The sequence below is a fragment of the Vitis riparia genome, chromosome 18 (assembly GCF_004353265.1).
Source record: "Vitis riparia cultivar Riparia Gloire de Montpellier isolate 1030 chromosome 18, EGFV_Vit.rip_1.0, whole genome shotgun sequence".
NCBI classification, from domain to species: Eukaryota; Viridiplantae; Streptophyta; class Magnoliopsida; order Vitales; family Vitaceae; genus Vitis; species Vitis riparia.
In genome coordinates this window covers 2,828,439-2,853,379 of record NC_048448.1, presented here as the reverse complement: position 1 = coordinate 2,853,379, position 24,941 = coordinate 2,828,439, and the positions used below count along the sequence as shown (strand labels likewise).

Below are 24,941 nucleotides of genomic sequence, written 5' to 3'. Positions count from 1 at the left end.
CAATGGCTTGGTGTAGATGGCTCCAAGAGTCTTTAGAAGCTTCCCTCTTCCTATATAAGCCCATGGGGAGGGTCATTTGAAGCATCTTGTAACACAAAGCCCCCATTCATCTCGCCTAAACCCAATGAACCTAATCAATACATCGAATTTTTCGTGCCAACCCAATTAGTACATCGATTTTTTCGTGTCAGATAAACACAAGTTAATGTGATTTATAATGTACCTCAACCCGCATCCATTCAAAACAATACATTTTGGAAAATTTAAATTAATTTAAAATTAAATTTTACCTATTGCAAAAATTATTATTATTTAATAAAATATGTTAAATTTAAATTTTAGAAAATTTTAAATGCTTATGAAAATATATTTTCCCAAAGGAAAAAGAAAGGGAAAATACAGATATCTGTCAAGATCAAGGCAGTGTGTGGATCTGTCTCACCGATGACTGCTACTGCAGAGGTGGTCCTCCCTGCTGCGATTCGACGCCTTAATCAACCAGCTCTTTTGCAAAGAAATTCCCCCACGTGACAAATATGGTCTCCCCTCTTTATCCCCACGTGTTCAAATACCATCTCATCCTCTCTCTCTCCCAATTCATTTTTTTTTCTCTCTCTCTTCTTTCTTTCTTTCCCTTCACCTCTCTGCAACCAACGCTTTCTCTCTCACTTTCGTTGCTGATATTCATGATGATGATTCATTTGCAGAAATTATTAATCATCTTCTTGATCTTGATTTTCGCAGTCTCTGTGAATTGCATAGATAGAATCACAGCTCCAACCGCTTCCTCCGACCATGACTACTCCTACTTTGAGCCCCCCTGTTGCAACTCCAAGGCCCCAACCACTCAGAAAAACGTGAGCTCCGCCCTCGACCGGTCCACAACTCCGGCCGTGGCGGACTGCACAATTTGGATTAAGGAACCGGCCGTGTCGGACTGCGGAATTTGGAGGAAGGAATGCTCGGAGGAGATTCTGAGGATCGCGAAGCGGCCGGAGACGGTGGAGTGGTTGAAAGGCATAAGGAGGAGAATCCACGAGAATCCGGAGCTGGCTTTCGAGGAATTCAATACCAGCCGATTGATTCGCCGTGAATTGGATCAGATGGACATCAGCTATCGTTTTCCGCTGGCGAAGACCGGGATTCGAGCCACCATCGGCACCGGAGGTCCGCCGTTTGTTGCCGTCAGGGCCGACATGGATGCTCTCCCAATTCAGGTTTCTTTTTCTATTTCCTTGTAACTAATTCTAAAACCCGATTTGTCATAATAAATTTGAATACAATCTTTTCATCATTTTCACGCTTTCTTGATTCTTGATTCGTCTTCAACTGCAAATATATGACGCCTTTAAAAGTGCAGTCATCCTTCTCTACTTGCCAATTCCTATCTTCTTTTTTCACCCTATTTGTTTTTATGACTTTCTTCAAGCATTTTGTTTACCATACATATTCTAATATGGGTCTGGTCACCCTGAAGGAATATATGTGGCTCTGGGTGTACTGTGTAAGTTATAAGAGAAATTACACTGGGGTCTCTCAACTCGAGCACGTGTGTATCTGTATTATTATTATTATCATTTCGTGCCGTAGAAGAAATGATTATGGGGCACCGACTCAAATACTGGTACATATCGCACGTGGCGGCTATCATGTTGCCATGTTGTGCCCATGAAACACCCCGGTGCCTTCGTCTGCATTTTCCCTTTGGACTTTATGCCCTAACACCAAATGTACTTTTTTTTTTTTATTTTTATCTTTAACCTAACTTTACCATTTTGTTTTGGGTTATCTTCAGTACTCGTTTTTTCAAATAAAAAAAGAAGAAAGAAACAAAAAATAAGAGTAGTTGCATTTAATATTTATGTTAGGTGGAAGAGAAATTGGTGGTGTGACATGTTGGGTTGGGATGGATGTTGCAGGAGGCCGTGGAATGGGAGCACAAAAGCAAAGTTGCTGGGAAAATGCATGCTTGTGGGCACGATGCACACGTTGCAATGCTTCTTGGGGCTGCCAGGATACTCAAGGCCCGTGAACATCATTTAAAGGTTTATTTGGACTAAACTCCTTCCTAATTGAATCACTTTATCATGTCTACTTGTTAAAATGCCCTTTAATTTATTGTCTGTCAGAGAAAGTGAAGTAGAGGTTATTAGTGCTATTTCGATCTGTTTAACTTTACATTTAGAAATGATTACTCTACATCATGTTATTTTTGAGATTGAATCGCTGCTACGAGCCTAGAGGATTTAAAAAACTCCTTAGCTGGTAAACCAGCAGTTTGGCTGTCAGATCACTATGAATTACAAAAAGGACAGTGAAAATTCTGAAAAGCAGTGATTTCTTGTTGGTGGTTTTGGAGTGAAACAAAATGTGATCTGCCTGGGCTAAAAGTCAGATGTGGAAAAGTTGAATGATAATGCCACCTTTTCAGTTAGGGGGCATTGGTGGATAACATTGATTCAAGAAAAGGAGGCAGGGGGGTTACGTTCCATAACTTCCTCTAAAGCTTGACATGACCGACCACCCTGGGAGGCCTTTTGCTTTGCTGGTTTTGAATCACCATGCCTTGCTTTTTTACCTTTTGGCTTCAAGTTTGTTGGGCTCAATACGTGGTTGTCACTTGTCATGTCTTTCTTCAAACACCATTTTTGAAATTCACTCTCTACCAAAAGCCTTCCCTCCAGATGAATACAATGAGAGTAATTAGAACTTTTGGTAACTGTTATCGAAAACAATTCTAAAAAATATTTTTTAGAAACTTTTTTTTTCTTTTTTATATTTTATAAAATAAAAGTAACTTGAAATATTTCTAATATGTTTTTAAATATATTTTAAAAATAATTTTAATATTTAATATTTTATTTTTAATCATTATACTTCTATAACTATTTTCTAAAACAATCATCAGAAAATAATAGAATACAAGTAAAAAATATTATATGAAAATACTTAGTTTTATGTTTTTAAAAATAAAAATAAAAAATAATTTTTTATTATCAAATGTTTTTCTTATTTTTTGTCCGGGGAATAGAAAACTGTTCTTGAAAAGCATTGCACATGGCTTTGGATAAACTAAAAGAATTAGATTTTCAAATGGGTGATTAACTATGTATATATTTTATTGTTATACGGTGAAGTGGGTCATAGAGACTTGTAGTATGGAAGCATCACATGGGTGGCATTCACGGGTATTTTGTATTTCTCTCATATGTTAGCTTTAGAGATGTGAGAATCAGTTTTGTTTTGAGGGACGGTGACATAAATAAATTATATCAGGAGTTGAAAAACTGATTCTCTCAGATAGAGAAATGAGCTTTCATGTGGGTGCCGTTCATACTGTGTTCTTGTCCTTGTCCTTTTTCTTTTGCTGCCTGGTTCAATTTTCTTGAGTCCTAGATTTTGGGCTTTTGCTGCTTTTTGAGTCGGGGTTCACATTGTATGGTGGGCAATAATGGATCAGAAAAAGTAGGTACAAGGAGATGGGCATGGTGATATTTCATGTTGATAACAGATGTAACTTTGGAGGCTCTATTGTTCAGCTGCTTGCTCATACAATTCAGGCAGACTTCTCGTCTTTTAGACGACATTGCTGAATCCTAAATTCTAAAGCTTTTTGAATAATGCCAGTTGGCTATTAACTAACCTCATCTTGGTGTATCTTTCTTCTTTCTACTTTATTTTATTCTCACTCTTTTTTTTTTTCAAATAGGGTAGTTGTAAAGAGAAAAAACTGGATGTATTTAACATCTTTCTTTATTTTTGATCACATGCAAGGAAAGTGAAAGTACTCTTGGTTGAATATGGGCTGGTACAACCCAAATCTCACCTTTGATACTTGGAATCATTTCTTTCTTTTTGAGAACTGAGGTCCAGCCAACCTTTTGGAAGCTTTTGGTGAAAGAAATGAACTGGACAAGAAATTAATATGAAATGCGTAAAAAATCTTTCATCATTCCTATTAGGACAATAGAACAGTTCACATGTCGGTTGTGTTGTAACCATTCCTAACATACTTAAAAAACAGATCCTGTTCTTGGCAGAAGCAGGTGTTGATTAGACGTGATCCATATCTATCAAGTGGGGTCTAGATTTGTCGTCTTCTGTTTTTGGTATGTTGAGGAAAAATAATTATTAATGTTGCAAAAGGAAATTTAGTTTGGTATATGGAATTTGTTTGTTCTTCCAGGAAATGTGGTATAATAATCAGTTATGCAGCTCAATACGCTGGCCTACTTCATGATTTAACTGCTGTTGGGATAAATCTGAGAAACCCCCTAAGGCATAACTATAGCTAGATCGTGGTGACGATAGATAAAAGGTTTTGTAGCTGATTGTAGTTTGCCTATGTGTCCTGACAAATGGTGGCATTATTTCTACCAGGGAACCGTAGTACTAGTGTTTCAACCAGCAGAGGAAGCTGGGAATGGTGCAAAACGGATGATAGGAGATGGGGCTCTGGAGAATGTGGAGGCCATATTTGCAGTTCATGTATCTCATGAACACCCGACGTCTATCATTGGGTCGAGGCCTGGTCCATTGCTAGCTGGGTGTGGCTTCTTCAGAGCTGTAATCACTGGAAAAGAGGGTGACGCCGGGAAACCTCACCGATCAGTGGACCCTGTTTTGGCTGCCTCAGCTGCTGTTATAAGTTTACAGGGCATTGTGTCTCGGGAAGCAAATCCACTGGACTCCCAGGTGTGTATAGCGTGTTTCTGAGTCCTCTTCCTCTATATTCAGAAATGGTGGAGTAAATCTGAATTTCTACCATGCCATTTTTAAACTTGCAGGTTGTGTCGGTGACTTCATTGAATGGGGGCAATAGTCTTGACATGATAGCCGACACCGTGGTTCTGGGTGGTACCTTCAGGGCCTTCTCCAACACAAGTTTCTATCAACTTCTTCAAAGAATAGAGGAGGTATGTTGGTGGAACCACCCTTTCTTTGTCCAAAATTCAAATCTTGAATAGAGTGGCAAGCGGTAACCAATATCTCCACTGAAACAGGTAATTGTAGAACAGGCCAGAGTTTTCAGATGCTCAGCAACAGTGGACTTCTTTGAGAAAGAGTACACCATTTATCCCCCAACAGTGAACGATGAAGGAATGTATGAGCATGTGAGGAAGGTAGCCATTGATCTGTTTGGCCCTACAAATTTCAGGGTGGTGCCACCGATGATGGGTGCTGAGGACTTCTCCTTCTACTCCGAGGTGGTCCCTGCTGCCTTCTTCTACATAGGCGTAAGAAACGAGACCCTGGGGTCTATACACACAGGCCACTCCCCTTATTTCATGATTGACGAAGATGCTCTCCCTATGGGTGCTGCAGCTCATGCTGCCATTGCCGAGAGATATCTCAACGAGCACAGACGATGATGTACACAAAATTACTGCCATCAGCCTGTGTTTTCTCTTATTTTTGGTGTTTGCTAGGTGGGGGAAACAGGTACAGGGAAAGATAACCCCTCAGCCTAGTCTAAAAGCTTCAAAAGCTTCAATTTGGGTCTACGGGGATATATATTTAGGGTATTGTAATGTTGATGTTCATCCCATGAAGAACTGGCATGTATATGTTACTGCATCTTCAGCAATTTCCATTTTCCAGGAAGTTTTAATTTTGTTTTTGATTTTTTTAAATAATTCCAACTCCACCGACTTAAGAGTTGAGAGAAGGACCAATCTTGATATATGTGACATACATGTCTGGCTGCCGGGGAAACACAATTGAATCAAATGAACTGTAATTTTTTTCCTGCCGACACCCACAATTCCTTTTCAAGCTTTGCATGCCTCAGACTTGCGATGATCGGCCGATATTTTCACTAGACTCAATTCCATGTTGTCACCAATAATAATCCTGTCTTCATATGATATGATTATGCAGTAATACTATGGCGAAGCAAGGGTATCATCTTTTGATAAAAACCATCATACCACATAATTCAACTTTAACCTTATTGTCGATGATACAACTGCAAAAAATATGTTCTCGCTCCCTACTAAATGTATTCTTACTCATTGTAGCACCTTCAAAGCCACACATTTTATTTTAGCAGATTCTACACTTCAAACAATCTCTCACCTCTTCTCACCGCATAAACATCGAGCAGCTTGTAGTGCAAAATACGTGAGGATGATGTCTGCACCAGCCCGTCGAAGACACATCAGTGACTCCATCATGACTTTTTCTTCATCAATCATTTTGAGAACAGCACCAGCCTTGATCATCGAGTATTCACCAGAAACCTAGATCCAGGGAAAATAAACAAGGAAGATGGAGCAATCTGAGGCATCATAACAGGAATGAAAGGGAAGGAAAAAGATTGTAAACCCAAGTTAAATTGAAGGCTATGGAAATGGGCTTGCAAATTCATTGATTAAGGACTATTATAAGGATATGACATAAGGTAGGATAATATGATATTGGAAATCAAGTAGCAATTAAAGAACCTGATATGCAGCAATTGGCAATGACGAGTTATCCCGAAGCAGCCTTATGACATCCAAGTAAGGCAGACCAGGTTTCACCTGTCACCCAATTGAAGTAACTTCAGCAGGATGGAAATTTCTGCCACTTAGTGAGTGCATTCAAAGTTGGAAACCAATACTGACCAAAAGGATATCAGCTCCTTCAGACTCATCTTCACGGACCTCAGTCAGAGCCTCTCTGTAATTCGCTGGGTTCATCTGATAACTTTTGTTTGCCATGCCACAATAATATGCAAAAGTGAGCAGCAGTAATATCGAATAAGAAATTAACCATAAAGTTCAACTTTCATGGACGGCATACGTTTTTTTGTCTCCAAAGCGTGGATTTGAGTCCAATGCTTCTCGGAATGGACCATAAAATGCACTTGCATACCTGTTTGCAATGAAGTAGAGATTAACATGTTAAAAAAATGATGACTATATGATTGCCGGAAATGAGTGAGAACAAAGTTTACCAACAATATCCAAACAGCAAACTTGTAAAAAACCTTTTATGATGTCAAAATGGTTTGGTCAAAGACATCAACATAGAGAAGGAAATATAGAAGAATACACTAAAACTGTTACTAGTAGTAGCTAAACAGGGATGTAAAAATTAAAAGATTGTTTAGACATCCATCAAAATGAAATTGGCTAGTGAACATGTCCAATATCTATTAAATTGGATCATTAACTTAAGAAAAGAGCTATTATTCTCTCCTCACTACATACACAGAGAAGACATCACCAAAAATAACAATGGAAAATCTTCATGATATTTATCTAGGAATACACTATAAGGGGAAAATAATCTTCTTTATAGAACAGAGCCAAAAACTTAAGATGCTGCCACTGCCCTAGCACCCCCCTTACAACCAAACCCACCAACCCCCCATGCAAAAGCAGGAAGCATAATGTCTCAATATTGCCTACTGCCACCATGCTGCCACTGCCCTAGCGCCCCCCTTACAACCAAACCCACCAACCCCAAAAGCAGGAAGCATAATGTCTCAATATTGCCTACTGCCACCACTGCCTTAACACCCCTCACCCAACCAATGACCTCCACCTCAGTACCAAAGCACAGAAAAAAAAAAAAAAAAAAGGAAAGAAAGAAAAAAAAAAAAAAAAAAAACAGATACATGGAAACAAGGAAAAATTTCACAGGATAACTACATCAATTTCTGATGAATAATGACCCCTAGATAACCCTACTTTTACTTCTGTTTTCTTTTTCTTTAAATTTTTCTAGGGGTGATTCTCTAAATTTTCATTGTTTTAGTAAAACTTATCTTCATTGCACCAACAAATGTAGCCCATTAAAATCTTTAAAAACTTTGTCCTTCATTTCTTAATTTTTTTTTAAATGATTTGTGGATGCAGAACATGCATCATGCCTTAATGCAGATATAGGTTCTTAGAAACCTTTTTTTTGCTAAGTTAAAAGGTAAATTTTATAAATAACAAACAAGGATGCTAAGCCAAGGTATATAGGACAAATACAAAAGGGTACCAAAATGCAACACCCTAAAGGGAGAGGACAACCAAAACAATCACTCCCTCCCTCATCAAGAAGGCAAGAAGGCAAGAATCCACCCAATCTACAAAATAAATAAGAGACAGGTTCTTAGAGAGAAACTTCCTGAAATCTAGTCATTGGACCTTGCTATATATATGTGTATTTGCCTGTACGTGCGTGTTGATAGGCAAACAAGAATATTATAAACAGCAACTAAACAAAAAAGGATATATGTATTTGTGCATATGTTGCATGGAAAATAAATGATTATACACATTCATTTTCAGTTTAATTTATTCTCAATGGCATAGATCCTCCATCACAATACAAATGATGCATGCTCCAACAGCACATACAATCTCACCATAAATGGAACTGTATAGTCATCTAACTGATACAGGTTTAAATAAGACCCACAAAATTTCCAATTTAAGCTGCCAAAATAACTACCATGACATGGTTGGTTGTGATTGATAACTGTGTGAAAAATGAGCTCTAATTCTAAATTATTTGTGTCGTAGGATGAGAAAATACTTAAATAGGAGCCACATGGGGAAAAAACTAAAAATATAAGGATGATAACTCCAAAAAGGAAAAATTATTGAGGTAAGATGTTATCCAAATGGTTGTTCCTGAGTAGTGAGTACAGGGATAATGGAACATTAATTAATAAATGTTTAATCAAAGGGCACAAGCTGATGAAGAAAATTTATAAATCATGGACACATTACTTTGCTGTATAGGACATGATAGACACATGTTGAAAGCCTTCAGCATCAAGAGCTGCTCGAATTGCTCCTACACGACCATCCATCATGTCACTGGGACTAACAACATCTGCTCCTGCCTTAGCCTGTTTATAAAAGTAGGTCCAACATGGTAGAATCACAAACTAGTCAGGCCATAGCAGCATTGAATAATATGCATTTTCAAGCAACAAAAATGTCAAGAGTAAATATTAGAAAGGGATAATTTTACTGAGATTCCCTAAGGTTTGGTGTAAATACACCTAATTGTCATTGGTTTCAAATTTTGTCAATTAGTACACAAATAAATTTATTCTGCTTGTAAATTTTTTTTAAAGAAATTTTAGGTATAAAGATTTTAGATAGGTGTATTTAACAATCTCTAATATATATATATATATATATATATATATATATATATATATATATATATATATATATATTCTTTAAAAAATAAATTTTATATATAAAATCCATCAATAGAGGTGTGTGAATGAAATTAACCCATATTAGAAATATTCATTGAGTTAAGTTTGTGAAGCACTTAAATTTGAGCAATTTGAAACTTTTCAGTCTATAAACTTGTCCCAAGAAAAAGTATAAAAGTTAAGTGAATAGTTTTCATGAAGAGAATCAAATGACTATGTCAAAGCCTCAGGAGAAGTCATGGTATTCCATAAGATTTTGGTATTTTCCCAAAGCACAAAAAAGAATGTCATTATAGAAGATCTTCCAAAATTACCTGAGCAACAGCTTGTTTACATAATTGATGCACTGTCTCATCATTCATTATGACTCCTACAGGATACCAAGGATTTCAAATGCAATCAGTAACAGTATCCATGAAAGATTACTTCTTAGTAGAGGAGCTCTGATCATAGAAGAAGTTTCCCCTTTAACCAGACTGTTATTTAATTGGCTGGTGGAGCGTAATGTAATACAAAATAATAAGAGTATGTCTGACTCAGACAGGTGAAAAGATAAAATTTATAGGTTAATGATGAGGTGTTGTCACTTGCCAACTAAAGCCTTTTAATTTGGATAGCAATATTCACATCTTCCTTATAGGTTCTGTTAGGATGTAGGAGTCTAAATATGACTAAATGAAAACAAAATTTAGCAGTAGCTAAAAAGTCATCATGATTGCAAAAAGAATTTTTTTCTTGCAGTAACTGATTACCATGAAGGAATCTGAGAGTAAATGGGAGGTTCTAGGTTCAATTCCCAATAGGGAAAAAAAATTCACCTATCAAAAAATGGTAAATAAAAAAGAAACTGCAATTTATTTGACAAGGTTTCCTATAAGGAACAGAATAATATTATAAGCTGGTACATTCATTGGTTTTCCCCTGATTCATTCTTCCATGAATTGCTGAAATTACAATTCATTTGATAACCTTATTAGTCAATGAAATTGTAGGCACTGTCTTGGAGAGAGGCTCGGTGAAATGGAAGAAAGAATTTCTTTTTGCACTTTTCTATTTTATATAAAATTATACATCCAATCTAATATTGATTGAATGCTTGAGCACTCATGCTCTAAAGTCGAAAATATCATAAATAGAATTTGTTTCTTAATCTTTACAAAAAAAAAAAAAGAAGATCCCGGAATGGAAATCGGGAATTGGATTCATTATTTATTATAGGGATTATTGTATCTCTTTTAGAAGATGCCATGCCGCCACTCGGACTCGAACCGAGATGCTCTAGCACTGCTTCCTAAGAGCAGTGTGTCTACCAATAGGTGTAGTCGATGGGCAACAGGTGAATATTCCTGTACTACCCCTTGTTGGTCCCGAGGAGTTTGTCGCTAGATATTTGACCAAATGGGATTGTCCAGCAAGCTAGTGGTTCCTTAATTTATGGTTCACAAAATTAAAGCACTAACTAATTTTTTTTTCTATGGAAGAATAATGACTTAAATTAGGAAAAAAAATCATCAACCTTTAAATTAAAGGAAAAAAAATAATGCTTTGTATCTATTTTCCATTCTTGCAATTTCAGGTGTATATACTGCATGCTTTACAAAAATATGCATATATTATGCTGAGAGAAGGGAATTTCCTTGTGCAAGAGTTAATGGTTAAGGTTCTTAGCAAATATGTAGTCATTTAAAGAACAATTCATGGACTCCAAATAGAGTTTTTCCCTACAATTCTTTTAACATGAAAGAGATTATGAAGATGGTACTGCATCGAATGGGGTTGGGTCCAAAAGGTTTATGTCTGGAAATTTTCTTTATGATCTCATGACTCAGTTGTAAAGACAGAAATTAGTGAGTTTTAGTGGCTGAGAAAGTTTGGCTATGGTTATAAATCGTTGTATGGTGTTTATTATAGTTTCCTTCAGGTGCTCTTTTATTGATGTCTTCTCTTGCTCCTATCTATAATTTCATAAAGCTTGTCAATTATCTTGTTTATCTGCCAAGCTACTTGATATGTGTCTTCTACCAGTGTATTTAGTATGTATTAATGAAAATTCTATACATCCTATGCACAAATATAAACTCACAAAAAGGCAGAACATTATGGCCTAAAAATCTCGTATGGGTGCACAAAGAATAAGAAAACAGCTTTATTGGAGAAAATGATCAAACTACTAGAGAAAATTGAGCATAAGAAACTCTTCATGCTTCAAATAGGATTTGTAACCATGTGTAAGGTAAGGGAAAATTCTCAAAATACTTTATTCTCTGTCTCTTAACCAGCACTTGATTTTCAAAGAATGCTTTCAAATAGAGTACTGGACAACTTCATTTTACAAATAAAAAGAAACAACTTAATCCAAAATTAATATCATTTTTTTCTTTTTTATAGGGAAAGATCAATTATATGAAAAGTCCTTAATAGAAGGGTGCATGAAAGCATACACGTTGAATACAAATGATCCAAATGTAATATCCTTGCACTTGTAAAAGTTGAAAATATGTCTTACCATCTTCTCTGACAATACCATCATGCCCATCAGAGGAATACGGATCTAAAGCAACATCAGTGTAGATAACCTAATGAAAGACAGATTAAAGCATCAAAGAGAATGCTAGACTTCCATGCATAAGCATCCTAACCTGGAAAGGCCTATGACCTAAAAATAGAGAAACCACCAAATGAAGTACTTCAACTTACAAGATCAGGGTATCTGTCTTTGAGCAATCGAATTGTCCGGGGCACTAAACCATTGTCATTGAATGCTTCATCTCCTGTGGGAGACTAGTGTGCAAGAAACAATTACATGACAATGATGACACCATTATATCATTTTATGGAATTCAAAAAGGAAACTGGATGGAGAATAAGAACCTTCAAGGCATCTGGAACTTTAGGAAAGAGCACAACACTGTTTACACCAACATCCCGGGCCTTTGCAACCTGCATTGAAAGATGACACTTCAGAAAGTGCATGGAAGACATACCAAGAAGCTCATATGGGATCCACCAGGACAACCATTTATAAGCAAAAATAAGCTTATAATATTAGCAGACAACTCTCAATCAGATTTCATTTTGGGTGGCTCTGTGCTGTGCATTTAAATATATGCCAGAGTAGCAATACTTTTGATATCAGACTTCAGCACAACTTGTTCCAATTTTGCATGAGACACAGAAAGAGATATAGCTCATTCACCTCCTCCAGCAGTCCATGTCTCCATCCTAGCCTATAACATCCAGGCATGGCTCCAATAGGGGTGTCCTCTTCACCTGCAAGTCTCATAAAATGAGACAGAAATATATGTGTGCGTGTATGTGTGCGCATGCGCGCATGCCAGAGAGAGAGAGAGTAAAATTAATTCTTTGGAATTTCCTCAAAAAACATTAATACCAACCTTCATGAATAAAGAGTGGATAGACAAAATTTGCAGGAGATAAATTTGTTTCCTGGAATGATGCTCTCAATACAGGCGACCTTCGATTACGACGAGGGCGTCGATTAAGTGGCTGACAAACCAACATTAACAAGCTGGTAGAGTGAGATCAAGCATCAATAACAATATATAATCCAGTAGAGTAAAAAACACCACCGATGTCAAATAAACTTGTGTTTGGTTGTGTATAAACTGTAGGAAAAGAATAGAAACTAAAAGTTTCATATCCAGATTTTCAATTATTGTGATCCAAGAAAACAATTATTTTAGCACAGTCAAAACTAATTCAGCTATTAGCCTAGTTCCACTGGGTTTTCATGATTTGGAAGTCAAATCAACTTAAATCATAAGATTCAAACATTTAAGTTTCATTTCTTGACCTCAATTTTTTCGTAACCATTCTTACTAAAAAAAGGTTAGTAGCCACTCAATATAGCTACAATGCTCAAAAGAATAACATGAAACCCTTACACTTGGTTTGCATCACCAAAAGTACAAAAAAGGTATTAAGAAATACAGGATCTCTTGTTTGATTTACCCTGAAGGAACGAAGGAAAATAACTTAGAAACTTATGCATTTTGCATTTGTTTTTATAAAGGAGAGAAAAAGGTAACTGAGTTTGGAAAACCATGTGAAAATTTGATCAAGTTTAAACTTCTCATTTTTCTTCCTTCTACCTTTATTTGTCGTTTTCTTTCCTCATACTATTGGAAACTTTCCAAAATCCTGACGGAGCCTGAATTAATCTTCTTAAATTCTAGCAATTTTTTTTTTTAACATAGTTCTGAAGTTACAATGAGGCTCTCTTTGGAACATGAAGGGTATTAGGAAAAGGAAAAGAAAAAAGGAAGAATGAGAATTGTATTAAAATTTATACATTTTAAAATTCTTTATTTCTTTTTGAGAAAAAAGGAATACTATTAGATAATCCTATTCACAAGAATTATTCATTTCAAACTTATTTTCTTCTATGCTATGTTTGGTTTGAGGGAAGTATCAAAGAAAGAAAGAAAATGCTATAGAAAATGAGTTTTTCAAATTTGGTTTTCCTACAAAAAAAAATGAAAAAATATATATAATTAAAATTAATTAAAAACTTATATAATTTCAAATCATTTAATCTTTATATAAAAAAAATGTTAAAATAAGTACAATGAATTGAAGTAATATATAAAAATAATTTATTAAATTTATATTTATTTATTTTATTTTCCTTCACTTTCTTCTTTTCTTCTACTTTTCCACTCTGTTTTCTTTCCCTCAAATTTGCATGAGAAACAAACATAGCCGTGTTTTCCTTCCATTTTCTCTTATTTCTTTCATCCAAATGTAGCCTAAATTTTTCCGTAAATTCAACAAAAGGCGACTCTAGCCATATTACGAGGAGCCTTCGATCAATCGATGAATCTCGTCCCATCCTCTAACAGACATATTTCTCAGCTGGATTCATATAACTACATACCTACTCATCTTTACCCAAGAAAAATTGGCAATGCAGTCAATTCAAAATCATCATAGAACAAATAAATACTCACAAGAAAAGGAACCGACGGAGTTCCAGCTGGCGCCGCCGGCTTGGGAGGCGCGGGAGGAGCTTCCGGCACATTTCCGGCCACAACCGCAGCTTCACACTCTTGATCAGTCAATCCCATTTTTTTTATGGATTCATCCCTCCTTTCGCTGGCTCTTACAATAAAACGACGTCGTGGAGGCGCCTTGATTGTGTGCCCAACACAATCTAACTTCTGATTCGATGATGCCCTCAGTCCAACATAGTTCTTGCAATCAAAATGCTTAATTGCCCCAACATTGCAGGGCGCATTAAGGAACATCGAAGCCATGACTTCAATTCCCAAAGTGCGCGTCTCGTCTGTACCACACACACCCAATGTTCGAATTCAGTGACAGGACATATTGAAACCCTAAATTCTTGCCGAGAAATTTGAGAGGAAAACGTAATAAAAGTGAATAATTAGATCATATGGAAGAGAATTAGAGGTGAGAAACTAACCTGGGATGAGAAGGAGGCGAGATGGAAAGCGACGAGGTGGCCTTATCTGAGGGATTTGGAGAGCCAATTAGAGAGGACTTTATGCGGAAGATAACTGTGGACGCTGACAGATGATCGGGCCACCTACCCAGTTTGACCACGATAGCCTCAAAATATGTCTGAATTTTTTAAATTACCGTGCTCGCCCTACCTGTTTTCAAAAAATGGTTTGGACATTTTTGGTAATCTAAAAAATCTCGAAGAGGGGGGACAGACTGGGACTGCCTCCTTTTCCCCATTTTTATTTTATTTTTTTAGAGATATTATTTATACCGTTCGTTGTAGAAATTTTGATTTTAAGAACCCACACTATAGCCATTACGGCGAAATTATTAAGTAAATAAAAAAATATTTAAATTAGGTAATATTTTTTTAATACTTTTCAAAAAAAAAAAAATTATATACAATTAAAAATTATTTTATTTTAATTTTTAAAATTTTTTATTGTCTTGGACTTTTTCTTTATATTTACTTTTGAAAAAAAGGCTTAAAAAAAATGATTTTCAATATAAAATAATTACACATAAATAAAAATTAAATTGATGTATTTTAAATTTATTTTATTATTGTATAAAATAGTTAAAATAAGTTGGATTGTTCAAAATATAATATAAAAATAATTTATTAAATTTAAGTCTATTATTTCTTTATTTATTTATGTTTTTTCTTAGATTTGTCAAAGTGTCAACATAACAGTGGTTAATGCGGATGGGAGATCTATGTACGGAAATTCAAGCAGGGTTGACATTTCATTGTAAAGACCCTCGTTAGTTCGTATTTTTCCTTAAATTCTCCAAAAAATTAAATGACTCGCTTCGTGCGAATAATGAGAAAAACGAAATTGGATGAGCCCTGGGCCTGGGCCATGGCCTGAGATTGAGAGAAATGGATTTCCAATTGGATGAGGCCAGTTCATTTCAGTGGGCTAAGGCACAAGTGTCGCGACACGATAGTCCGGTCTTGAGTTCATTGTCTAAATTCTTGAGCTACGCTTGAAAATTGAAATTCAAGCCCAACTAGGCCCAACAGCTCTGAAGTCAATTAGAAACTCCTTGTGCCAGATAGAAGGTCTCATCACATAAACAACGCCATCCTTCTTTGGCCCAATAGAAGGTTCACTTCAAGATGTTAGAAAGAAACGTCATAAAAAATACTGGTATCAAATAATACTAGACTTAGAAATCCTAAGAAAACATTGAGTTTTTTTTAACAATTATAGATAATAATCTTTATATCAAGCCAATAATAATGTTAAAGTGAGAAGGAAAAATAGAATCATGAAGACCAAGTTAAGCCCTGGAAGGCTATCGGACCCAAGCATGCAATAGGCACTCAATTCAAAGACAAAAATCTAAGTTCCTTGCAATATAGGCAACTCAAACGCAAGTGTTTTGGATTTCCTTTCATACGAATGATTAAGTAAAATCATAAGATAAACGTTTAAGTTTCTTGTCATATAAATAATTAGGCATCTATTGAAAATGGGGAACATTCGAGAAAAATTACATGAATATCTTTATGGATAACTCAAATGTAAATGTCCAAGTTTCATACTATCATTCCATCCAATAAATCTAAGAGCTTAATGTTAGTAAAAATATATGATCATGATGAATAACCTCAATAATCTTATTAGAAAGGTCTCTATCAAATTTTAAAAGAAGAAGAAAAAAGTTTTAGAATAGTACACTGATTGATTAAAAGACCCAAGTGAATGGAATAAAAGGAAAACCTTCATAGCAATTAACTCAGAGTAATTTAGGGGTTTGTCGACTGTGATTAGTCCCTTCGTGAAAGTTGTATTAAAAGTATAAGTTTTAAGTCAATTTGTCTTTCCCAAATTCCAAGTATAGGATGGGTTAAGAGATTCATCGTCTAATACATTTTCTAAGGATGATGACATTGGTGCAATGGAAAGATGGACTATCGTGCAAAATCTTTTCGTTAAATTCATCATCTAATGCATTTTCTACACATGATGACATTGGTGCAAAGGAAAAATGGAATATCGTGCAAAATCTTCTCATCCAAGAATAGTTTGGTAACCATGTTAGAAAAGTCAATTTCAGCATTCTCCCAAGTGAGTAGGACACTTGTTTGATGGTATGAGCACATGTCTAGACTCTAGATAGAAAAGGATATGGATTCAATTTTTAATATCAAGTAGGTAAGCAACAAGAAAACATATCCTTAAATGCACAAGGAGAGGTTATGACAATGTCACAACCACGACAAAAGAATGGAGAAATTTTCGAACCCTCTTTATCCGCTTCTAATTCAAAGAGTTTCATACCAGAAAAAATTCACTCCCACACCTAACATTCGAAAAGAAAAAAGATTTTTTTTTAAAATGATATATAATATAAAAAAAAAATAAAAGTGGGACCATAGTATATATGGAGGCCTGGATTTTCACGCATGATATATTTGATGATAATGACAATCATGGTTTCAAGGGCGACTAGGTGAAAAGCATATCAACTGCACGAAGATCTTAATTTCAAGTAAAGTGGGCTCCTGTCCCCATTTTTTACCCTGAACCCTTTTGCTTTTGACATTTCCCTTTTTGGGTGCCCTACAACCTACCCTACCCCATTTCCTAGCCTCCCAATGCCCCTTGTTCATATCCGCACCATGTAGGCAGTGCCATCTTCCACGTTATATTAAATTTTTGGGTGATGGGTTATTTGTGTTGGAGTTAGGTTTAGGTTTTGGTGTTCAAGTGGGACTGATCCATCCCAACCAACAAAATGAGAGATGGAAAGTAAGTGACGAGAGTTGAAGCTATCCAAAAACTATTTACATATAATAATAATAAAATAAAAAATCTTCTCTCCTTTCACACACTCTCTCTCTCTCTCTCTCAAAAATCGAAAGAACATTTTATAAGCAAGTTTTCTCATGAATTTCATTCAACTTTTTTTTTTTTTTTTACGTGAAAAAAAGATTAAAGACATTTGTGCTATAAAATTAAGTTATTCTCAAAATTTGTAATTTTATATATGACTTGGGATAGGGAATTCATCGATAAGATAACTAATATAGATTTTGGGCATTTCAAAAGGTAATTATATTTTTTTTTTCAATAATTTGATTAAAAGAGATTGAATGCAATTAAAAAAAAATTATATTTTAACACATTTTTAATACTTATCTCCTATCAAACACTTTTTAAATAAAAAAATTTAAGGATAAAAAAAATCAAAATGAGGTTATAGAAATAATTTTTATACATAAAAGTTATCTTTTTAAATATGAGTATAATTTCATCATTTTTAATTAAATATTTCAAAATTTTGTGAGAGTAATTAATATAGAAAAATGAGAGTAATTTTATTAATTTCAAATTATAAAAATAAATAATTAAGATATTTCTTAGGAGATGAAATTTTAATCATATTTAAATATATTAACACCCCCACACGGTTGGACGCAGGTTCACATTCAAGCTAGCGTTAGAAGCCACAATTATTTTTGTTTTTAAGCTTAATAAAAGCTCTTTTATGTGTTTAATTAATTTTAAAAAAAAAACAAAAAAACATTTAAAATGAGGAACTTTAGGTACTATTTGATAATCGTTTTTTAAAATAGTTTTTGAGAATAATTTTTAAAAAATAACTTTTAATATTTTATAAAATAAAGGTTTGTTTGGGAGTTGAATGTTTTTAATATATTTTAAAAATAATTTTATATTTAAAATTTTATTTTTAATCCTTATATCTATTTTTATAATTTTTTAAAAAATAAATGAAAATAACTAAATATATATATATATATATATATATATATATATATATATATATATATTTTAAATACTTTCATAAAAAAATAAAAAACTGTTTTCGAAACCGTTTTCAAATATACTCTCAGTCTCCTTGTTCTTCATGCACATTACAGTGCGATTTCTTCTGGCACCGTGATCATGTGGTGAATTGAAAAATCAAGTTTAAAAAAAAACATAAATAAATACAATCAATGATTATATAAAAATAGATATGACAAAAACACGCCAAACATTCATTTTAGACATTTGGAAAGCAATTTGAATCTGATTGGACAAAAAGAAAAAAAGTGCGAGAAAATTTGAGCGTGGGCAGCAAACAGTAGCAGATATACTGGCCGGTCTGAACTCTGGATAAGAAGAAGAACTTCAAACGTCCAATCCCACCAAGGAAATGTCGCATGACCAATGACCATGAGCCCCACTTTTCAAAAAGCTCCTTTTCTTCATTTCCTTTTAACATTCACATAATTCAATTCCCATTTTTTTTTAAATCTTATAATAAAACTTTTAATATAAGATATTTGGAATATTATTCATTAATTTTAGCTTCTTCTTTTTTATGAACATTTATGTAACACCCTGCAAAAGATGGGGTGGGTGAGGACTAGGGAGATACATGGGAATGGGGCCATGGCATAGAAACATTATCTTAATCTTCTCGCTTGTCAACCCTGAACAAAATCGGCAATGATCATCAATGGTGACTGGTTAAAGAAAGGAAAAAAGAAATTTAAAAAAAAAAAAGGAAAAAAAGGTCCGAGGAGAAGGAGATTTGAAATAAAAGTGGGTCCTCCATTGCATTCAATTTTGAGCTTTTAGGTGATGTTAATTGCTTAGTACACGTCCAATTAAGGATATTTGAATTCTATTTCACCCACTTTTTAAATGTAGATGCACTCATGCACACACTTCCTAACTGTTTTCCTTTTTTTTTTTTTTGAAAAAAAATTATTTTATTTTGGGGGTCCAAAAACTAAAATAAGATAAATTTGATCAATTTTCTTGTCTAGAAATTTTATTTAGGTCATATAAGGGTAGAAAAATAAATATATTTTTCTCTATAAGAAAAGATCAAATGATTTAGACTGTCTTACCATCTTCACTTTAATATTAAAAAAAATAACTAATTTTGTTAGACGAAATATTATATCAACAGAAAGTGTTATGTGTGTTGATAAAATATCAAAAAATTAATTTTATAATATGAAATGTTACATTAGTATAAAGTTTTATGTTAACTAATAACTTGTCAAACAAACTCAAAAATCATAAAATGCTTTTTTATTAAAAATAAAAAAAAAAACCTTATCCCATCAAAACCCTTCAAAGTTCAACGACTTCCTTTTTCCATATGTCATAATTTATAAATCTTATACTTATACGGTGATTTCTTTAATTATTAAAGAACAAGAATATCATTATTTTGAGAAAGTGGAGAATATTTGGAGGGCCAAAGTTCTATTTTTATTCAAAGTCAAAAAGAAAAGATGTAGAAAAACCCGACAAAGTTTGACCTTTCTCACTGAAATGAATTAATCAACCAAACTTGTATAAGGACCAAGGGTCATGAATGCCACTACTAGGCTCAAAATGACTTTTGTTACATGCTTAAAGGGAAAATGTATGTAGCCAAGTTATGTGATTTCAGATACTTATTATTTGTACAAATAATTAAAACTTGAAGAAGAAGGAAAGTAATGAAGATGAGAGAAGATACACATCCCCTTTTTCCTCGTGGCTGTGGAAAAAACAAAGGCAGGAATAGGTTGTTATTGAGCAACAAGTCAAAATGAGGGCGACCCCCCAAAACAAAAGGATGGTATTTAAATGGCTGATGGGCAAGTGGGGGGAGAAATTTCCTCCGCAAACTACCTAGAAAGACAATAATAATTATAAAGGAAATGGGAAATTTAAAAAAAAAAAAAAAAAACAAAGGTTATTTGTGGGTGTAGATGTGGACCACAGATCTAGAGAAATCTCATTTGATTTAGGAGTAAGGTAAGATGAGTAATGAATGGCCTCATTTTGGGTGAAGTGGGTCCCTCACTTTGCTTCTCTAAGTCAAAAAATACATAAACACAATCACACTTTGCTACAAAATTTATTTGGTCAATCAAAGTAATATAAAAAAGATTTGTCACCAAACACACTTTGCTTTTTTCTATCAAAGATTATCCAAAGATTTATGTGTAACTTTTTAGCCAGTGACTTAAAGGGTTGTGTGGGCCAACCTACCCCTCAACCATATTTATTTATTTGTTATTTTTTTAAAAAAAGGAAAAATCTTCTCCTGTCAACATCCTATCACCATGTAGTTCACGTTTAGCCCTTCAAGATTGTTAAGGTTTGCAATTTATTTTTTAATTATTATTTTATCTTTGATAAATGACAAAAAAGAAAAAAAAGAAAAAAGAAATTGGAATTTTGAGTTGTTTGATTGGTAAAAATTAGGATTTTGTTTTTATTTTTATGGGTTTTAAAAATATTTATTTAATTATTTTTATGAATTTAAGAATATAAAATAATTCAAAATTTAGACGTAGGAATTAAAATAATTGGAAGATGTCAAAGCGTCAACACCCTAAACTTTACGTTGTTGCAGTCTCGCAGATAAAATAAAAATAAAGCAAGCATGAGAATCAGACGGTTCAAGAGGGCACTCGTCGCGATCAGCGTGGCAATATCAGACGTACGATAAAAGGCGGTGAAGCGTGGAGGGGACGACACGTGTCAGACAAGACGCGGGCCCAACACTCGAGTGTGAAAAAAAATTTCAGACTGACCCCCGTGAAGAAAAACTTTCTGCTTTGGACACCCTCGATGGGGACAGATTCGAAGGCGGGGATTTAGAGCAGAATAGGAATGGGCCCATCAAAGATTTTATTTGGAAGGCCCACCATAGATTTTCAAAAATTGCTAGTGGGTCCCTGGTCCCCCAACCTTTATTTATTTCGTGTCTCCATCACTATTATTACAAAAGATTGATTCCATACTCTCCGCTCTGATTGTGGTCCCATTTTTTTATTTCTTTTTGCCTTTTCAGTCCTCTAACCTGTAATTATTATGCCTCAGCTGTTTAAAGCCTGTTTAGTAAAATCCAGTATCTTTTTCTGTTGCTTAGTTGCTGTCTTACTTACCATGTTTTCTTACTTCCCTAATCTAAATCCAAATTTATCATTTTCTATTATTATTATTATTATTATTATTTGTTATTCCAACATTGGTCAAAGACCCTCACAATAAATATATGGAAATTCTCAATTCATAATAACTCTTTTTCTTTTCAAAAAACTATTTGATATAAATAAGTTAAAATGTGTTTAATGATGATTTTTAAAAATATTTTAATTTTATTTTCTTTTGGAATAACTATAAAACGCAATAGAAGGGTGGTAGATGGTAGGTGGTGTACGAGTGCCACGAGGCTCAGTGGCAGACAAATATTTAAAAAGATAAATACATTGAAATTCAATATAAATATTTTATATAATTTAGTCAATGCATTTACAATAAAAAGGATACTGCAACATGTTTTGATAGTTGGTAGTGGGGGCTGTCTGCCCACTTTAAGATGGTCATGAGTAACTTTGCCATTTGGGCTTTTTTTTTTCTTTTGCAAAGAGAAGGAAAATGTTTTATTTATTTATTTATTTATTTTCTAATGGGTCTAGAAATAAAGCCATCAAGTCAAATGGGTGGTTGATGTTTATGATTGATGAAAATGATTCACATATTTTAATCTTGTCACACCCTTGACCCTTGTATTATTTATTAGAAAGGGTATGTATCATGTATGTGTGTGGGGGTATATATTTGTGATGGTAATAATAAAGGCAATCAATTAAAAGTTGATTAAGAAGAAGGGAAAATGGGAAGAAAGACATGGGGGGGAATAGGTGGGCAATCAATCCAAAATCCAAAGGGAGAAAAAACGGAGAGGGAGGAGGAGCCCACAGTGGTTGTACCAACACGGTCTACAGAATCTACTGGAGATCACACCACAATAACAAAAAACAAAAAAAACAAAAATATTACACACACGCCTCTCCTTCTACTCCAACCCACATTGCTTCTCAACTACTTCAAATAAAACCTACGGCATTCTCCCACCACCACCTCCATCTCCACCTCCACTACCACCGCCACCGCCACCACCACCACTACCTTTCTCTAACATACTTATTAATTATATATATACATAGAGAGAAAGAGGCTGAGCAGAGATTAGGATGGATCTTGTTTCGTTAGAGCAGATGGAAATGAAGCAAGACAATGAAAGCACCCAGCAGCAGAAGCAGTTGGAACAGCATTTTCATGTTTTAGCGGTGGATGATAGTCTTATAGACAGAAAGCTTCTGGAGAAGCTGCTCACTGTTTCTTCATATCATGGTATAGTGTACATGGGGTTGTGGTCTCTAGACAATTTTGATTCTACTGTGTAATGGGGTTTGATTTTTCTTTTTCTTTTTCTTTTTCACTTGCTGTGGTATTCTCCATATTTTCAGTGACTTGCGTGGAATCTGGGGATAAAGCTCTTGAGTACCTGGGTCTGCTAGATGGCCGAGACAATGATACTACATCTTCTTCTTCTTCTTCTTCTTCTTCTTCTTCTTCTTCCTCATCATCATCATCTTCTTCAGCCAAACCTTCCCAGCAAGAGGTCAGATTGCCTTCTCTTCTCCAATTGATTTCATCTCGGTAACATGGCCTTATTTTTTAAAGCTACCTGATTTTTTTAGATGTTCTTTTCTGTCTATACTTTACCATCTGTAGCCTCTTTTTATCACATCTTTTATTAGATGGATCCATTTTTTTTTTCATTTTTTCTTTTACTGATACTTGATTCTCATACACAATTCAATGTTCATCATAATATGTCTAAAATTTAATTTATCAGGTTTTCTGGGACCTTGAATCTAGGCAATTTTCAACAATGAAAATTAAATGCTGAAGAAAACCTTTCTTTCTGACTAAAAAAAGTATTATTCTAAAGACTGCCCTTTGAGAAATGACTGAAAAACATTCCACCTACCAAACGATCCACATCCCAAATTCCATCAAATTTTCTTCTTTCTTTCTTGTTCTGATTTCTCATTTTTACTATATCTACCATGTTTGGAATTCCAAAACCTGAAAAAAAAAAATGCAAGGATAACCAGCAAAAGAGGAAACCCAGGAAAATGACCATACTATGATGATCATATGACACATGAGAGAAGCCAAGGCCTGCAGGCCACCCATACCTAGTTGTGATAACCTAAACATGGCAACAATCCATCTTGTGACATCACAACATGATTGGAGAAAGATGCTCCACAGCATTTTAACATGCATATCAAACACGGCAACCCACAAAAGCCTAAGCCTCAAGATTCACATTCTTTTGTCTCTCTCCTCAAATCTTCCTCTTATCTTGGTAGTTACGTATAATCCAACTTGATCATGAAATGAACAAGATCTGCGTATATTATATTATAAACTTTTGTTTGAACATGAAAATGATCAGATGCAGGGGTTGAAAGTGAACTTGATCATGACAGACTATTGTATGCCCGGGATGAGCGGTTATGATTTGCTGAAACGAGTCAAGGTTAACAACCACCACCCCCTCTTCTCTCTTTTTCTTTTCTGGATAATCCCATCCCATTTCTGCAGTCAGAACTCAGAAGACTCCCATAAATGCATGTTGCAGTGTACATGTCATATGCTTTAATTCCTTCCATGTTTAAAGTGTTGGTCGCCATCTGATTCACTGGGTTTGAATCTGAGTGTGGTCCTTCAACACTTGGAAATTTGAAAGAGATTAAATCACAATTCACAATTAACCATGGTTTGTCTTCTTTATGAAAATAACCTAAAGTCTGGTCTACATTTACATCTATGCTTATAGGGATCTTCATGGAAAGATGTTCCAGTTGTTGTCATGTCATCAGAGAATGTACCCTCCAGAATCAACATGTAAGGTTCCTCTTCTCCTTATTCTTCTTCCCATGACACCATCTTCCATTTTTTCTAGTATTATTTTTTTTAGTGGAAGAATATATCACTTTATGAGTGCCCTTTTTTCTACTTTTGGTGGGATCGATGATGATGAGTAGGTGTCTGGAAGGAGGGGCAGAAGATTTCCTGTTGAAGCCTGTTCAGTTATCGGATTTGGAGAAGCTTCAACCTCATCTACTCAAATCTCTTAGCCAGTACCCCTGTGAAAACATCAACAGTAGTAACGAGGATGACGAAAACATAAATAAAAACAACAGTACTAGTTGCAGCAGCAGTAAGAGCAACAATGGAGTTTGCAAAAGGAAGGCATTAGTGTCTGCAGATCCCTTAGAGAGAAGATCAAAACTAAAAGATTAGGGGTTGTATAAGTAGTAAAGTTCAATGGGGTATAGTGCATTTTCAAGTTATGGGGCATATATATGACCCTATGTTTCATCAGAGTACGTACTACTGCTGGTTCCAATATCAGTTCAAATAGATCATGAACAGTTCTATGAGCATAGCATTAATCTCAA

General features: G+C 34.7%; 3 protein-coding genes across 6 annotated transcripts; 2 read left to right on the top strand and 1 right to left on the bottom strand.

Annotated features, from left to right (window-relative positions):
- The first annotated feature begins 600 nt into the window (after nucleotides 1-600).
- Nucleotides 601-5,749, top strand: LOC117906531 (IAA-amino acid hydrolase ILR1-like 6). Its single transcript, XM_034819569.1, has 5 exons — nucleotides 601-1,217; nucleotides 1,920-2,045; nucleotides 4,381-4,695; nucleotides 4,788-4,916; nucleotides 5,004-5,749. The coding sequence occupies exons 1-5, from the start codon at nucleotides 687-689 to the stop codon at nucleotides 5,370-5,372; spliced, it is 1,470 nt and encodes a 489-aa protein (XP_034675460.1). The 5' UTR covers nucleotides 601-686; the 3' UTR covers nucleotides 5,373-5,749.
- Nucleotides 5,750-5,886: 137 nt separating this feature from the next.
- On the bottom strand, nucleotides 5,887-14,692 carry LOC117906532 (delta-aminolevulinic acid dehydratase, chloroplastic). Of its 3 annotated transcripts, XM_034819571.1 has the most exons (13): nucleotides 14,604-14,692; nucleotides 14,128-14,462; nucleotides 12,553-12,664; nucleotides 12,354-12,427; nucleotides 12,029-12,097; nucleotides 11,855-11,938; nucleotides 11,664-11,733; nucleotides 9,472-9,527; nucleotides 8,715-8,836; nucleotides 6,787-6,858; nucleotides 6,609-6,690; nucleotides 6,447-6,524; nucleotides 5,887-6,242 (listed from the first exon to the last, which is right to left on the bottom strand). In XM_034819571.1, the coding sequence occupies exons 2-13, from the start codon at nucleotides 14,431-14,433 to the stop codon at nucleotides 6,075-6,077; spliced, it is 1,293 nt and encodes a 430-aa protein (XP_034675462.1). In that variant the 5' UTR covers nucleotides 14,434-14,462; nucleotides 14,604-14,692; the 3' UTR covers nucleotides 5,887-6,074. The 3 variants fall into 3 exon arrangements, with proteins under 3 accessions (XP_034675462.1, XP_034675461.1, XP_034675463.1); XM_034819570.1 differs by lacking the exon at nucleotides 14,604-14,692 and having other exon boundaries at nucleotides 14,128-14,578; XM_034819572.1 differs by lacking the exon at nucleotides 14,604-14,692 and having other exon boundaries at nucleotides 12,553-12,686; nucleotides 14,128-14,297.
- A 7,760-nt stretch (nucleotides 14,693-22,452) lies between these two features.
- LOC117906270 (two-component response regulator ORR9-like) lies at nucleotides 22,453-24,941 on the top strand. Of its 2 annotated transcripts, XM_034819248.1 has the most exons (5): nucleotides 22,454-22,815; nucleotides 22,932-23,086; nucleotides 23,933-24,016; nucleotides 24,317-24,384; nucleotides 24,525-24,941. In XM_034819248.1, exons 1-5 carry the CDS (start codon nucleotides 22,656-22,658, stop codon nucleotides 24,781-24,783), a joined length of 726 nt encoding a protein of 241 aa, XP_034675139.1. In that variant the 5' UTR covers nucleotides 22,454-22,655; the 3' UTR covers nucleotides 24,784-24,941. The 2 variants fall into 2 exon arrangements, with proteins under 2 accessions (XP_034675140.1, XP_034675139.1); XM_034819249.1 differs by lacking the exon at nucleotides 23,933-24,016 and having other exon boundaries at nucleotides 22,453-22,815.

What these genes read in the sequence shown, in the direction of transcription:
- LOC117906531 (XM_034819569.1), top strand. Translation starts at nt 687, where the DNA reads ATGATGATGATTCATTTGCAGAAATTATTAATCATCTTCTTGATCTTG. An exon ending in CCCGTGAACATCATTTAAAG is followed by an intron (nt 2,046 to 4,380) that starts GTTTATTTGGAC and finishes TATTTCTACCAG; the next exon opens with GGAACCGTAGTACTAGTGTT. An exon ending in TTCTTCAAAGAATAGAGGAG is followed by an intron (nt 4,917 to 5,003) that starts GTATGTTGGTGG and finishes CCACTGAAACAG; the next exon opens with GTAATTGTAGAACAGGCCAG.
- LOC117906532 (XM_034819571.1), bottom strand. Translation starts at nt 14,433, where the DNA reads ATGGCTTCGATGTTCCTTAATGCGCCCTGCAATGTTGGGGCAATTAAG. An exon ending in TCCACTCTTTATTCATGAAG is followed by an intron (nt 12,428 to 12,552) that starts GTTGGTATTAAT and finishes TGAGACTTGCAG; the next exon opens with GTGAAGAGGACACCCCTATT. An exon ending in AAGGAGCTGATATCCTTTTG is followed by an intron (nt 6,525 to 6,608) that starts GTCAGTATTGGT and finishes ATTGGGTGACAG; the next exon opens with GTGAAACCTGGTCTGCCTTA.
- LOC117906270 (XM_034819248.1), top strand. Translation starts at nt 22,656, where the DNA reads ATGGATCTTGTTTCGTTAGAGCAGATGGAAATGAAGCAAGACAATGAA. An exon ending in CCAAACCTTCCCAGCAAGAG is followed by an intron (nt 23,087 to 23,932) that starts GTCAGATTGCCT and finishes GAAAATGATCAG; the next exon opens with ATGCAGGGGTTGAAAGTGAA. An exon ending in ATTTGCTGAAACGAGTCAAG is followed by an intron (nt 24,017 to 24,316) that starts GTTAACAACCAC and finishes CTATGCTTATAG; the next exon opens with GGATCTTCATGGAAAGATGT.